Source organism: Martes martes, assembly GCF_963455335.1.
Source record: "Martes martes genome assembly, chromosome: 1".
Classification (NCBI taxonomy): domain Eukaryota; kingdom Metazoa; phylum Chordata; class Mammalia; order Carnivora; family Mustelidae; genus Martes; species Martes martes.
Genome location: NC_137888.1, coordinates 152,417,978 through 152,432,755, shown reverse-complemented (window position 1 = coordinate 152,432,755; position 14,778 = coordinate 152,417,978). Strand labels below are relative to the sequence as shown.

The window sequence follows — 14,778 nt, the reverse complement described above, 5'->3', positions numbered from 1 at the left end:
GAGAGAGAGAGAGAGAGAGAGAAACAGCTTTGTACTTGTGATAACATGGATCAGGATGGTATAATTGCAGTGATGAGGCCCCCAAGCTGCCAGTAATAGGCTGATTCATCTGATGTGTACTGCCATTAGAAAATGACCCATGCGTGGATGTTCTCAGGGGACGGGAAAGAGGCTTTTAAGAATTACACTCTGTGCAGTGTGAAAGCTAATGAGCAAAAGAACAAGTGTGAAGAAAAACTACTGCTTCGGGAAGCATAGTTCCACTTAGAGCCTGTCACAGCCTTCCTCAAATTCATTAGGATGGACTGGTCTTTGCCAGGACACATGCTATGTTAGCTCTGCTCCTGCGCAGACTCCCTGCAGGTCATTCTGCATCATGTGCCTATGAAATTAACACCACAGAATAATAAATGACAAGGAAAGGAAGAGGATCGGTGCAGAAACAGCCAGCAAATAAGGTGGAGGCAGACATTTACACAAAGATCAAAGAAGTCGTGATGGGCTTTAACAAGAAGAAAAAAAAAAGCAGCTCCTTTCACTCCTCTTTTTGAAGTCTTAGGACCGTTTTGTGCTATTTCACTTTATATACAAGAACAGAAGAGTATCTGATTATGATTTCTAGACCAGGTATTTTTATCCCATATCTTAATTTTTCGACATGCTTAAGGATAAAAAATGTCTTCCAATCTAATTTATATTGCTCTCCTGTTTTAAAAGTCTTACTTATGGGGCACCTGGGTGGCTCAGTCATTAGGCGCCCCCTTTGGCTCAGGTCATGATCCTAGGGTCCTGGGATTGTGCCGTGTATCAGGATCCCTGCACAGCAGAGAGCCTGCTTCTCCCTCTGCTCTCCCCACCCTCACTTTCACTCACACTTTCTCTCTCTTGCAAATAAATAAACAAAAATCTTTAAAAAAAAAAAAAGGTCTTACTTAGGGCTTAAGTCACATAAATGGAGAGTGAGTGGTATAGAGGCAAGTGCTTCAAAAGGTGAACACCGTGTTTGTCAAAGTTGAGCCCACTTAGTGACGCTGTCACCCCTGGAATTTGTCACCTGGGTGTTGGATTAGAATAGGCCAGCATCTGCAAAGGCCAGAATCAGGTGTCTTCTTTAGTATCTGAGGACCCTCTGGTTCTGGGAGGCCTGAAGGTAAGATGTTAAGGTGATCTTCTCCCTCACATGAGGGTGGGGTGATAGGCAAGAGGCATCTATTACCCCGAATCCAACTCTTTAAAGCAGAAGACAGTGTTCTTCTTTCAGGAAGAAGTACCATGCTGCATGTCCAAACTCTCTTCCCAAGGCCAGCTTGAACACCAAGGTACTATATAGGTAGATGAAGCTGAAAAGAATTACCTGTCTTAGAGGCAATGTCCTAGTTACAAGTAACACTTGGGAGGAAAGTCATGGTTTCCCAGAACTAGAAAGCGTGACTGCCATCTTTAAATTCCAAGAAGTAAAGCCATCTCCAGGTGGCCTGGGAGATCTTGGTTTCTCCAAGCCTTCATCTGACATCCTAGGTCATTTTGCAGAGTCTCTGTATTTCCTTTCTCTTTCCTATTTCTGTCTCTCAAAACAATGAATACTAGTTTTGTTTCCAAAGGCCAAGGGACTTTCCTAGAGGCAACCAGCTGCCTTAAACAGTCCAGTGATTAACCTTATATTTAATGTAGGCATAAGTTTCTTTTACCTTATATCTTAAGATAATTTTTGAGGGAACAGTCCAGAGTAAGTATACAGGTCTTCAAAGATTGTGAAGAAAGCCATTATTGGAAATGGTCTTAGTAATTTAAAGCTATAGTATCAGTTTATTAGAAAGTAAAGTAAAGGGGTGCCTGGGTGGCTCAGTGGGTTAGGGCCTCTGCCTTCAGCTCAGGTCATGATCTCGGGGTCCTGGGATCAAGCCCCGTGTCGGGCTCTCTGCTCAGCGGGGAGCCTGCTTCCCTTCCTCTCTCGCTCTGCCTGCCTCTCTGCCTACTTGTGATCTCTGTCAAATAAATAAAATCTTAAAAAAAGAAAAAAAAAAAAGAAGAAAGTAAAGTAAATGATGGGACTAGAGTCTGTTTGACTCACTCTGACCCTATTCCAAGCCATCTGCCTGTCTAGTACCCCCTAATCTGAGTAATAAGACTTTAAAGCTGTTATTGAGGGGTATGACTTTGTTTTGACAGGGAAGACTTTGATTTTCTTTCTTTTACACCAGCAAGATCTTCTTCAGCAAACTGTGGATCAAAAGTCTTGTCCTCTTAATTGTTTCAATTATTGAGAAACAATGAATGCAATCAACGACCATTGAGTGAGTAGCTGCCACACTAAAGGAATTGTTAGGGTGTAAGAATTACAAGAATGCCTTCTACAGAGCAACCGATGTAGTGAGAATGGCAGGGTTGCTGAGGTCAGAAAGCCACAACTAAAATTCAAGCTTTCCCTCCCAGGAGCTGTGTGATCTTGACAAAACCCTACACCTCTCTGTGTCAGCTTTCTCTTTTGTAAAAGAAATTTAATAATAGTGACTCTTTTCCAGGATTGTTGTGATAAAAGAGAAAAGAGTTTAATTCACTGTTTGGAATAGGCTATGTGATCAACAGAAAGAGCTAGTTAGCCGGTTTATAATGGAAAATCTTCAAAGAAAATGAAAGTGTAAAGGAATTGATAGGAAACTGAGGAACAGAACTGGGAAGATACTGGGAAATGGCCCAACACACAAGGTAAGAGTTCAGCAGCGGGAGAGGCCAGTTCTGAATTAAGCGTTTTTCTTCGTATTCTTCACCAGCCATGCCACAGCTGAGCTACTGTAATTCCACGTCAAAACTATGTGTAAAGAGCAGAATTTGGATTCATGGACAGCGAGTGTGTTCCCTAGGAACTTAGAGAAATATTTGTATCTTGGTTCAGCCAAGATAAGCAATTGTTGTATTAATAAATCAATTAAAATTAATTTTAATATTTGTAAAGACATCCCAGCACATTAAGGATATTTTGCTTAATAAACACAACATGTAAATTACACCACTTGGCTGGGATGGGGGAGACAGTGAGAACTGGCTAGCTTCTCATTAATTTGTTCTAGAGATATTTGCTCTCTTAACTAGTCATTTCCCCATCTTTACCTCTGTAACCAATAGCAGCTGAGGCAACAAAAACCTGAAAATACAGTTTGTTACTTTGTCATTTCATTCATTTCAGAAGGTTGGATCTGTAACAAAGTATTCAAACACTGGCTAAAATAAGGTCATTCACAATCATGTCAGTTTATATTCCCTAATCAATTTACATTTTGATTTTTCATAATTGTGATATATCAAGAGAACCGTTTCCTTGACAGAATATTAATGAATAAACCTCAAACTACAAAGAGTATTCGATAACTGTTGTATTTTAGTAGAAATACTATTGAATTTTCAGATTGATAAGATCCAGACATTTTATTTCATTTTATTTTTCAGACATTTTAAATCTTATAACCCCTCAATCTTAGGAGAGTGCGTTCTTTTATTTGCGAGGAGACATTTGTCCATTCCTAACCCTTTTACCTTCAGAAAACAAACGATGCATGTGACTTGAAAATTGAATTAATCTTGACTGAAAAAGAAATAAAAATAGCTAATGTCTTTATGATTTCCATAGCAAGCCTACAGGGCAGACAGTGTTGCTGTTTCTGTTTTGTAAGATGCATTCTGTCTTGCTAATCCTCAATAAATATGAAAAACCGATCATTTCACAGCTCAGAATTGACTAACTGGAACACATTTCTCATTTGAATAGACGAGATAAGCAGGTTGCCACACGGCTCTGCCATTTCTGCCTTCGGGTGTGCTGTGTCCTGGGCAGACGCTGCTAGTTCATTCTCAGGTCACCGCTATCGCTTTTCCATTTGTCTATTTTGGGGCCAGGGCTCAGATGCATATTCCAAAAAGCCTCCTGTCTTAAAGGCCATTCTTCTACCCACCATAGTTTAAAGAAATGGGCACCTCCAATTAAACCCTTCCAGGTGTAAATTTCTTGCCTGGGGAGCGAATTGAGAAATGAATGGGATTCATGAATATAAATTGGGTGTTCTTTTCACCTAAGTTTTCCTTTTGAGATTGTAGAGCATTATCCACTCCCCACAGAAATCTTTATGTGCTCTAAGTGCGTTTGCCATGGGAACCCCGGTGCAGACAGAGCTGGTAGCTCTTTGCTGGGCTGTTAGCCAGTATTTACATTCACCAGTCATGGGGCAGAGGAGGGGGTCTTGGGAGGGAGCCACTGCAACGTCTTGCTAACATTAGCACTCCCCGCAAAGCTGCCTCGCACCTTCAGGTCTGCACCTGTAGTGGGATGAGGCCACACAGCCTCCTTAGGCTTTTTCCTCCGCTTGAATATTATTTGACTTGTGCTTCCTTGTCCTATCAAGACAGCCCGTTTCTGTATGTCTAAACAGCTGTTATCCCCCCTACCAATTTTGGTTTAGAGCTGGTGTAATAAATGAATCTCTCATAGGCCACCTCAGTTTAGTTTTGAACATTATGACGATGACTCTTTGAGAGAATGGAAGGATTCAGTAAGGAAATACATATATAATCTCCAGAAGCAAGGCCCCTGCACCTCTCCCTGCCACCCCCCCCCCCATACCTTCCCTCTTTTGTTCCCATCTTAGTTATGTGTGTCCTGCAAAAGATCCCTTGAGACCAATGGGGCTTTCACTCTATGACCAGATATAAGTCAGAATTTTAAAAGACATTCCTCACTTTTTGAACCTGTGCTTTGAATCTCCAGCCAGAAATAAGGCTCTATTGTATTTACCATCACATGGACTACAAAGTGTGTTCAAACATTGCCGATTCTTTGCTGTGGAATTAGATGGTAGGAAAGACTGTTGCTGATGAATTTTCTACATTCGTACCAAGTTATTTTTGTGTGTGTGTAACAATTCTTGCCAGCATAAATTTGATAGGGCTAGGAATCATGTCATAATAAAAGCATAATAGCAATAGAATTTTTTCAGGGCCAATAAATACATGAATGAGAGTGGAATCTCTAGATAATGGAAATAATAGAAAACAATTGTTTGCAGTGACAAGCATAACCTCGGAGATGCTGTGGGTTCATTTCCAGACCACTGCAATAAAGTGGCTATCACAATAAAGCTAGTCAAATGAATTTTTTGGCTTTTCAGTGCATATAAAAGTTATGTTTACACTATACTGTAGTCTATTAAGTATAGCATAGAATCATGTCTAAATCATATCTAAAAATGCAATTGTGTACTTTAATTAAAAAATACTTATTGATGGGGTGCCAGAGTTGCTCAGTCAGCTGAGCATCTGACTCTTGATCTCACCTCACATCTCAATATCAGGGTCATGAGATTGAGGCCCATATTGGGCTCCATGCTGGGCATGGAGCCTACTTAAAATAAATTATATATAGGGAGAGAGAAAGAGAGAGAGAGAGAGAGAGTGCTAAAATATACTAGCCATCATCTGAGCTTTCTGTGACTTATAAACACTGTTCACAGATCACCATAACAAATAATGAAAACATTTGAAATGCTGTGAGAATTACAAAATGTGACACAGAGACCTGAAGTAAGAAAATGCCATTGGAAAAATGGTGCTGATAGACTCGTTTGAAGCAGGATTGCTGCAAACTTTCAATTTGTAAAAACTGCAGTATCTGCAAAGCCTGTTAAATCAAAGCTCAATAAAACGAGGTATATCTGCAACGTTAAAATAATTTTCTGCCAAGTGCCTCTGTATATGAGGCATTCTTGGAGATAGAGTGAACCATGACATGGCCTTTGTCCCAATTTCTTGTTCCTGTCTGGTGGGTTTTCCTGATTATGTAACTGTAAACCTTCTAGGTATTCAGCCCCCTGAGCTAATACTCTTAGTCATACATGGGCATACAGAGCACGTCCAGGGAGGGTTTTGACTGTGTACCATGGGCACAAAGTAGATGGAGGGGAGGTGGTCATTACTCTTGATTATATTCTCGATAAGTTAAAACCACTATGGAACTGAAGGAGGGTGACTACTGTGAACACAAAATAATGGGATATGTAAAGAAGATCAAAGGGTGATTTTCTATTTTCTAAATTCCACACTTGTCCCACCCAGTGGCAGGCACAGGTCAGGCCTCCCAGTTTGGCTTTTCCCCAACCTCCTCTCTTAGGTGTTCCAAAGGATTGAACATTATTTCTACCTAGTTTGACCAACGGAGCTGATCTCCTAACTCAGTGACTCTTTGCAAGCCATTGTCTCCATGACATTCTTACGATGAGTAAAGGTGGTTTTATGTATGCCAAAGGAGAGTAAGATATTTTCCTCTGCAAAGACTATAATATAATTTTACCTGTCTTCAATCTAAAGTTAAAACTCTTACATGCACTCAAAACACAAGTAATTTATTAAGAATTGGGGGGGGTGCCTGAGTGGCTTAGTCAGTTAAACATCTGACTCTTGGTTTCTAATCAGGTCATGATCTCACGGTGGTGAGATCGAGCCCTGTGTTGGGCTCTGTGTTCAGCACAGTCTGCTTCAGATTCTCTATTCCCTGTCTTCTCTCTCTTGCTCACATTCTCTCTCTCTCAAATAAATAAAAATCTTAAAAAAAAAAAAAGTGCACATATTGATTAGGAATTTTTTACACTGGGTTTCAATTTTTAAAATCTGGTTGTAAAACATAGGTTAGTGTTTGTGTTGAAGAAAAGGGGCACCTGGATGACTTAGTCAGTTTAGTGTCTGCCTTCGGCTCAGGTCATAATCCCAGGGTCCTGGGATCACACACTCTCTCTCACTTGAATAAGTAAATAAAATCTTTTTTAAAATCTAGGATTTTAAAATTTTCTCTCAGAGAATTGTATTAACACAGCAGTTCTACTTTCTCTGAAGTAGTCAGTACTGTTAATAATATGAGCTCTGAAACGACTTTATTTTACATCATAAAGTGAATCTGTTTCATTTTTCTACCACCACATCATTTTCACCTAAATCATAACTTTCTTCCCAGAATTTATGACAATAGTTCACTTCCTTTAAGAATGCATTTGAAACCACTTGGGGTGGGGATTAAAATAATTACAACAGATAAATCATGATCCACTTCAAAAAAAAAAGAAAGAAAGAAAGAAAGAAAGAAAGAAAGAAAGAAAGAAAGAAAGAAAGAAAGAGAAAGAAAAGAAACCAGAACAACTGACCTACTCAGAAGGATATGATGGATAAAATTTTTTGAGTGCTATATTCTGTATTATCTATTGTATGTACATGATCACTTATTCGAGTGCTTTACTGGAATGTTCTTCTGGGAGCTGGTGTTGGAGCAGAATAGAAGCATGCCATATTTTTCTCTTGTTGCTGCATTTTGTCTAAGACCATGGACATTGAATTACTCAAGGTAGTGAATCATTCTATTCACTAAAACATGAAAAATAGAAAGTTATTAGGCAGTTTGATGATCTGTGAGTAAAATGAGTTTGTGCAGAAAGGTGAGATAGTAAAAGAATGAGTCAACTTAATTAGGAAAAAAAACTTGATAATTTGTGAATACTCCAAATATCATTGAAATAAAGCACACAATAAATCATGAGAAAATAATTGATAGCTATAAAGTACCAATAGAGGTTATGGTGTTTGTGCCATAAAATTGTCACAACGTGCTCATTGGACCGTTCTGCATAAGGATGCAAATACCAGCGAATTTTGTGACTTCCTACTCTTGTCCACTCTTAGAACAAAAAACCACATTCTTAGGAAATAATCATTTGGATAACACATTGCCAATAGGGAGAGCGAGATGTCTGAAGGTTGCCTTGGGAACAAGTGCTCTTACCCCATGAAGTATCACTTGTGCTCTTCCTGATGCAACCAGTTCAAAAGGTGGTTTTTTCTTTGCAGGTTACCAGCCAGTCTTGTCTGGTCAACAGGGGTTCCAAGGCCTCATAGGAGTGCAGCAGCCGCCCCAGAGTCAGAGCGTGATGAGCAACCAGCCAGGAGCTCCGGTGCAAAGCGTGATGGTCTCCTACCCAGCAATGTCTTCTTATCAGGTGCACATCAGCAGCTTGGAAAATTGTGGTTTAGAAAGTAGCACTGGCCAAAGTGGAGGCTGTGAGTATGTTCCGTGTTGGGTGGTTAGTGGGGTGGTGGGTGCTATGCCCAGCCCCTGTTGATGGTTGACTTTGAATTAAGATTTTAAGTAGAAAATGGGACAGGTATGCTTCTCTAACTACTGTGGCTTTTGAATGTCATGCTAAATGTGGCTCTATATAAACTTCTCTTTATGGAAGAAAAATCTGCAGCCTATAACATTTTATTCATGAAGACCTTTGGCTCTTCCAATGGAATTTTGTTCATTGGGAAAAAGCTCTCATGACAAATTTCCACTCATTTTTGTACGCAGCCTCCGAAATTTCATTTTATCACGATTTTAAGTTAAAAGAGATGTTTAAATGGCATCTCGGATTTGTTCAAAGGGCATGGATAGGTCCTATACCAACCTCATTTTCTAGACTCAACCCATACTGGGTACTTAAAAAAATGCCATGCATCCTTTTGTGATTTACATTCTGAGATACACTGGAAGTGGAAGTGAAGGGTTAGTGAAAAGCTTTGACCGTTAAATTTAGCTGCACCAGCTACTTCTGGCCCTCAAACAGAGAAACAAACAAAACAACACAAAATAAAATCCCAATCCTCTGCCCTCCTCCTCTGCACCCATTGCCTCAGTTTGCACCCATTGCCTCAGTTTCTACCTCCAGGTCCACATTAGATGTTCTTTAAAGCTGCAGGTTGAGACTGAGCCAGGTGCCTGGGACAAAAGCTCCCTTTGCCGTATGGCTCCCGGCTGCTTACTGTGCATGGAACCAGAATGGGAGTGTTGCTTTCCAAACAGGAATTCTGAGCCAGCAATCCACACTGCAGTCCCCAGCGTGTAAGGGGAGAGGAAGGAAGGAAGCCCAGGACTAACACTTTGTGAGCCATCACCACACGTGTCCCAGCACTGTACATCAGGCTTGCAGTCTTTTCAGTGACTCTTGGCATAGGTGTCATTATGCGGACGGTCTAGGCAATCAGAGAGACTGTGTGACTTGCCCAAGGTAAAACAGCCGATACAAGGGAACACTGGGATAGGTGACCAGTTAGGTCTGACCCAAAGGCTTGAGTATTTTTCCTGACCACATAGTAGCTCACAGGACAGGCACACAGAACCTCTTCATGAAGGGCTCTCTCTTGTGTCTTCTGCAGGTGCCAATGACCCAGGGTTCTCAAGGACTGCCCCAGCAGTCATACCAACAGCCAATCATGCTACCTAACCAGGCAGGTCAAGGGTCACTCCCAGCCACTGGAATGCCTGTTTACTGTAATGTCACACCGCCGACCCCTCAGAACAACCTTAGGCTGATTGGTCCACACTGCCCCTCCAGCACTGTCCCCGTGATGTCGGCTAGCTGCAGGACAAACTGTGCAACTATGAGCAACACCGGGTGGCAGGTCAAATTCTGAGTGCTTTGGCTGTGGTACATTTCTTGTGATCTTACTCATGGCCTTTAAGGGAAGAGGAGCGAGGCGGGAGACTGGCTGAGGACTCAAGTATTCACTCAACACTCAAATGATTGCTGCTGGTATTCTGTAAAAAAACAAAAACAGACAAACAAACAAAAAAAAAAACAAAGACTAATACACACATTAGCTGGTTAATGGTGCATATTTCTGTCATGTCTGCTAGGTATGCCTTTATAGCTTAGCTAGTGACATGAATTCATCAAGGTAAGATTTTCTCCTACCACTGAATACCACTGTGTAGATTATAATATCCCTAATTTGGATTATTAGTTTTGTACTTTGTGTTGAGTTTGTGATGCTAAAAGTATTTAAAAATTATATACTGAAATCACATTGTACCAAAGCTGTAATGGAAATGAAAAGAATTGATGAATGGAAGGAATAATTTATATACATTATAGAGTTTTCTTTTTTAATGGATATATACTGTATTGTAGTGTTTAATCTAAATAAAACTATTTGACCTTATGGAGGAAGGTCATGTTTTTACCACCAGTTTGGTTCACTCTCTCTTCCAGTACGTGTTGCTTCTGTGTCACTGTTATCCCCTTCAAACACTAGTCCGTGAGTAATGCACAACAAAGGTGTTCCAGATACTTGTAAATCTGGTATCACGTTGGGAGAGGTGTAGGCAAACACTTATCCAACTATAGTTTCTTGTCCTAATACTACAGGGGCCCTAGGAATAAGATGCCTTCTATTTCCAACATTCATTGACTTCACATTTCTGAAATGTATATCTTGATTTTAGCTCTAGGGGTACTGAATATGTGTAGCTATACTTCCCCAAATCAGAAAACTTGAGTGACTTGTAATAGCAGCCCTAGACCAAACCCTGTTCTGTCTTCTTTGAAGTTCCACCATCTACCTGAAAAACAAGATTTCTTCATTTAGAGGGTAATTGGAAGAGCTGTGGTCTAATTCTATCGAATATATTGGGTCATACAATGTAAAGTTGCCACGAGTTTGGGGTCAGTAACTCAAAGGTGCTAATGTTTATCCTGGCAACTGAAAGGAAGGTAAAACATAACAATAATTTAGTCACAAAGACTCAGAACATTTAGAAAAAAATGGAACTTCTTTTTAAAACATTTTTTAAAAAACATTAAAAAAAAAACCATTTAGAAGAAGCCAATCCTGTCTAATCCTAAAATGTTTATCTAATCCCTTGTAGATTCTGAAGGTAAGATTGGTTTATGACAACCTTTGAAAAATAATAACAGAACTCCAAATGTCAGCGTTGGCCCTTCTGGGAGGTATTTAATGGGGGGGAATAGAACCCCACAGCTTCCAATTTGCTATCACTGTACAATGACTAATAGTTTTCTCTTTTCTACTTTCTGTCTAAAAACCATTATTACCAATGAGAGGGGTTTGGAGAGTATATCTGAATAATTCCCACTGCTCTTCATATTATCACATTTCCCCATATTAGATCATTCCATTTCCATGTTGCTTCGTTGGAGATAGCATGAAACTCCTAGTTCAAAACTCTACCTAGGATTACCACTTCTTAATTTTATACTCTCATTTTCTTTTTCCTTTAAAAGAGAAATTCTACACATACTCTCATTAGCTTCATTCCTTGTGACATCTGTCCTATTGACCCAAATCTCAGTCTCCTGAATTCTTCATTGTAAATAAGCCCTACCCATGAAAAAAAAAAAAAAAAAAAAAAAGGTTATAAAAAGAGGATGTGGTTTTGTTGTTGTTGTTGTTGAGCCATTAAACCAATAGGTTGAGGAGCTATTAAACCAATAGCTGCTCTGAGAAGGAGCAATGTGTTTGCCTAATTAAGACCTTCCCCTAATGGAAGGAGGGAGCTGACCAACAGAGATATTCTTTTGAAATACAGCCTCCATTTAGCTCTCTCACACTGGTAGATCCCAAATGCAAGAATCCTAATTTGAGTCTGAATGTTTATCTTCTCTTCACAGAATTCTGAGAAATTTTTATCTTTTCTCTAATGATTCTTAGCATGACTGAGCCCTCTTTATCTGAAACACACATCATGCTTGTGGAAAAGACAGGCCTTCCCTGTCTTTGGTCCCTTTCCTACAAACGTGCCACACTCTTTCCCACTGAGACATTTGACTTTTGCTTCATAAAGCCCTTTAGATACTGTTTCAGGCCGAGCCTTGTCCGCTTCCACTAAGTATTGATTCCAAACATTATGTTATCCCAAATCTTATGTTATGCTTTTACATTAGAATATTTGAGATGGCTGCATAGAGAGATGGCTTTATCAGTGAAGCATTTCCAGAATTTCATTTATCATCAGAACATTCGGTTTTTTCATGTTGGCTAATAATTTTTTCACAATCACATTTTGCAATTACATATTATTCAGTTCATAAGCTTAGATAGAGAGACATGGATACATATATATGTAACTATATAAATATATAGATACAGTCATCCCTTATGATCCTCTCTGTGAATGTAAATGAGAACAAGAGCGACTTATGCATTCATTTATTTGGCAAACTTTTATTGCATACTTGATTATATCCTAATTATGTGGCACCATTCCAAATGAGTACAAATAAATTTAAAGCACTTAGATTTATTCTTGTAAGTTTTATCATACACTTAGTTATTCTGCAATAGTTGGAACTAAATGTTCTAACCAGGATGCCAATGAATTTCAGCCATAATTATTTTATTGTTTTAATATAGTTTCGCAGGATGTCGAGTGGGATAGGAGAGCATGTTATATAACATTACGGAAATGGCATTATGTAATTAATTATAAGTATGGTTGGAGGATTTAAAATAAAGCTATAAATCATTATAACAAAAATAAGTAGGGTACACATGAGCCAGTGTTGTTTTATAAGAGAAATTCAAAGTACAAAGCAAAAGCAATTGGGAAAGGAAGAACATTGCAACAGAAATGGCTTTGAGGTCCAACAAATGCACTTTTCGACTCTGCTTCCAGTTTAGCCAGAAGCTAGTGTGTGGTGGGATGACTTCAACCCCCATCATCTGCTACCTGTATTCTGTGCACACAGTCTGCACCGTTCACTATGGGCCCACCCCTCACCTCTAGCCTGGCACTTGTCATCGCAGGTGACTTGATCACTTACAGACCAGAAAGAAAGCATTATAAATATCTCATCCTAAGGGCAGAGTTAAAACAAATAGCTTGGGTTTTGTTCCCAACTAATACCTTAGAATAGTAGTTTCTAAAATATTTTCCATGGTAGACCCTTCCCTTAGGCTACAGATAGCTGTTATCTGAAAAAGACCGTTCCAAGGATAATAATGGTTGGGAAACAAGCTTAATGAAGGTTAAGCAATCTTTTTAAAGATTCTGATTTCTGGAAACCTTTACAGTATCACTTTAGACTATGAGTTTCCAAGTGGGTGGCAAATTTTGCAGTTTCTCAAACTTAGTCGAGCACAGTATCTTCACAGACTATATCAAAAGACTAATATTATGAAGAACTTATATTTTAAACCATTGCATTAGGGGCGCCTGGGTGGCTCAGTGGGTTAAGACTCTGCCTTCAGTTCAGGTCATGACCTCAGGATCCTGGGATCCAGCCCCGCATCAGGCTCTCTGCTCAGCAGGGAGCCTGCTTCCCCCTCTCTCTCTGCCTGCTGCTCTGCCTACTTGTGATCTCTCTCTCTCTACCAAATAAATAAATAAAGTCTTTAAAAAAATAAATATAACATTACATTAGAGACTCCTAAGAAAAGAATACAAATACTATTCTTTTATCTGTATAGAAACTACATTGTATGTCAACGTGTAATATCACAACACTCCTTCCAACTATGACATCTTTTGGTAACTACCCTAGTGCATACACTTTCCTCCATGAGTGTAGGAGCCTGGGCTTTTTTTTAATTCTTATTCTGGGTTTTTTTTTTTTTTTTTAAATTCTTAATGTTGAAAGATTTTACACCTAAAATTATTATAGTAATTTTTTGTTTGAAGTTATCTCTTATGATCCTGCATATCTCTCTATGAGTATAAAAGAGAAGAATGATTTATGCATTTTTAAAATTTAACCACCTTTTATTGTGTACTCACTAATTTCCATAGTTCATGCCAGTCTCTGGAGCCCCTGCCATTATGAAGATTATGAGTTTTCAGAATAAATTATACCAGGGTACAAATGACTAAAAACATAGGAAACCAGTCATAGGCCTCACATGAAAAATACACGTAAAAACAGGATTTTAGAGAAGGAGCTGTGGTTTTATGAGGCTTTTGACCTGGGCTCTGCTGGTTAGATGGAATTTGGGCATGCAGACATGATGTGGATGAGTCACAACCCCAGCCTAGAGAAACATCCAAAAGCAGAAGAAAGATACCCAGGAACCAGGGGCACCTGGGTGGCTCAGTGGGTTAAAGCCTCTGCCTTCGGCTCAGGTCATGATCCCAGGGTCCCGGGATCGAGCCCCGCATCGGGCTCTCTGCTTAGCGGGACGCCTGCTTCCCCCTCTCTCTCTGCCTGCCTCTCTGCCTACTTGTGATCTCTGTCTGTCAAATAAATAATAAATAAAATCTTAAAAAAAAAAAAAAAGATACCCAGGAACCCATGAACATTCCTATTCAGGTTGGTTGAAGTGGGGGGTAACTAAACAGAGGAAGAGGAGAGATGGAGTACTTTGAGGTTCCCTATGGGCCTGGTTGGCAGGACCTCCATAGCCAGGCAGTGTTAACTGGCCCCCAGGGACTTCTGAAGAGTTTTCAATCAAAGGTGATAATGATCCAGCCATGGTTCCCAAAGAAGCAAGGGTCTGGAAAATAGGATGGGTTAGACTTGAAAAGGCTTTTCATTCAGAAAGTGGAGATGAACGCAAGTATAGTTCAGGTTTGTCGTTGAGCTACAGGGACCAGAAGCCTAGTTGGGAGAAGTCAGAAATGGGTCCTGGCTCTCAGCTCTTAGCAACTGTGTTGCCCGCACAGCCAAGGTTTATACCGGTGGAGGTCTTGTTCTTCCCTTTTGGACAGAAACTTGTACGTGCAAGTGCCCTACGTTGTATCATATGGTACAGTTCTTATACCCTGTCCAGGTGAAAGAAATAAGTCTGAGTTGAGATTGGAACTAGCATGCGGAGGGCTACCAAGTATTCAGTATGGGTATGGGATACACAGTGAAATCTGATATCAACTTCCTATACCCTCTTGTTTCAATAAATGGTGAGAATCCTTTTCCATTAGAGCTCAGGAAAAAAAAAAAAAAGTGGGGGCACCTGGGTGGCTCAGTGGGTTAAAGCCTC

General features: G+C 39.8%; 1 protein-coding gene across 2 annotated transcripts in view; it reads left to right on the top strand.

The window, feature by feature from the left end:
- Positions 1-11,187, top strand: part of ARPP21 (cAMP regulated phosphoprotein 21) — a 152,461-nt gene extending 141,274 nt beyond the window's left edge. For both annotated transcript variants that reach the window (XM_080797440.1, XM_080797439.1), the window contains 2 exons: positions 7,876-8,024; positions 9,223-11,187. In XM_080797440.1, the coding sequence (XP_080653566.1) occupies positions 7,876-8,024; positions 9,223-9,480 (407 nt within the window). In that variant the 3' untranslated portion in view covers positions 9,481-11,187. The remainder of the gene's footprint in view (positions 1-7,875; positions 8,025-9,222) is intronic.
- Positions 11,188-14,778: the final 3,591 nt, after the last annotated feature.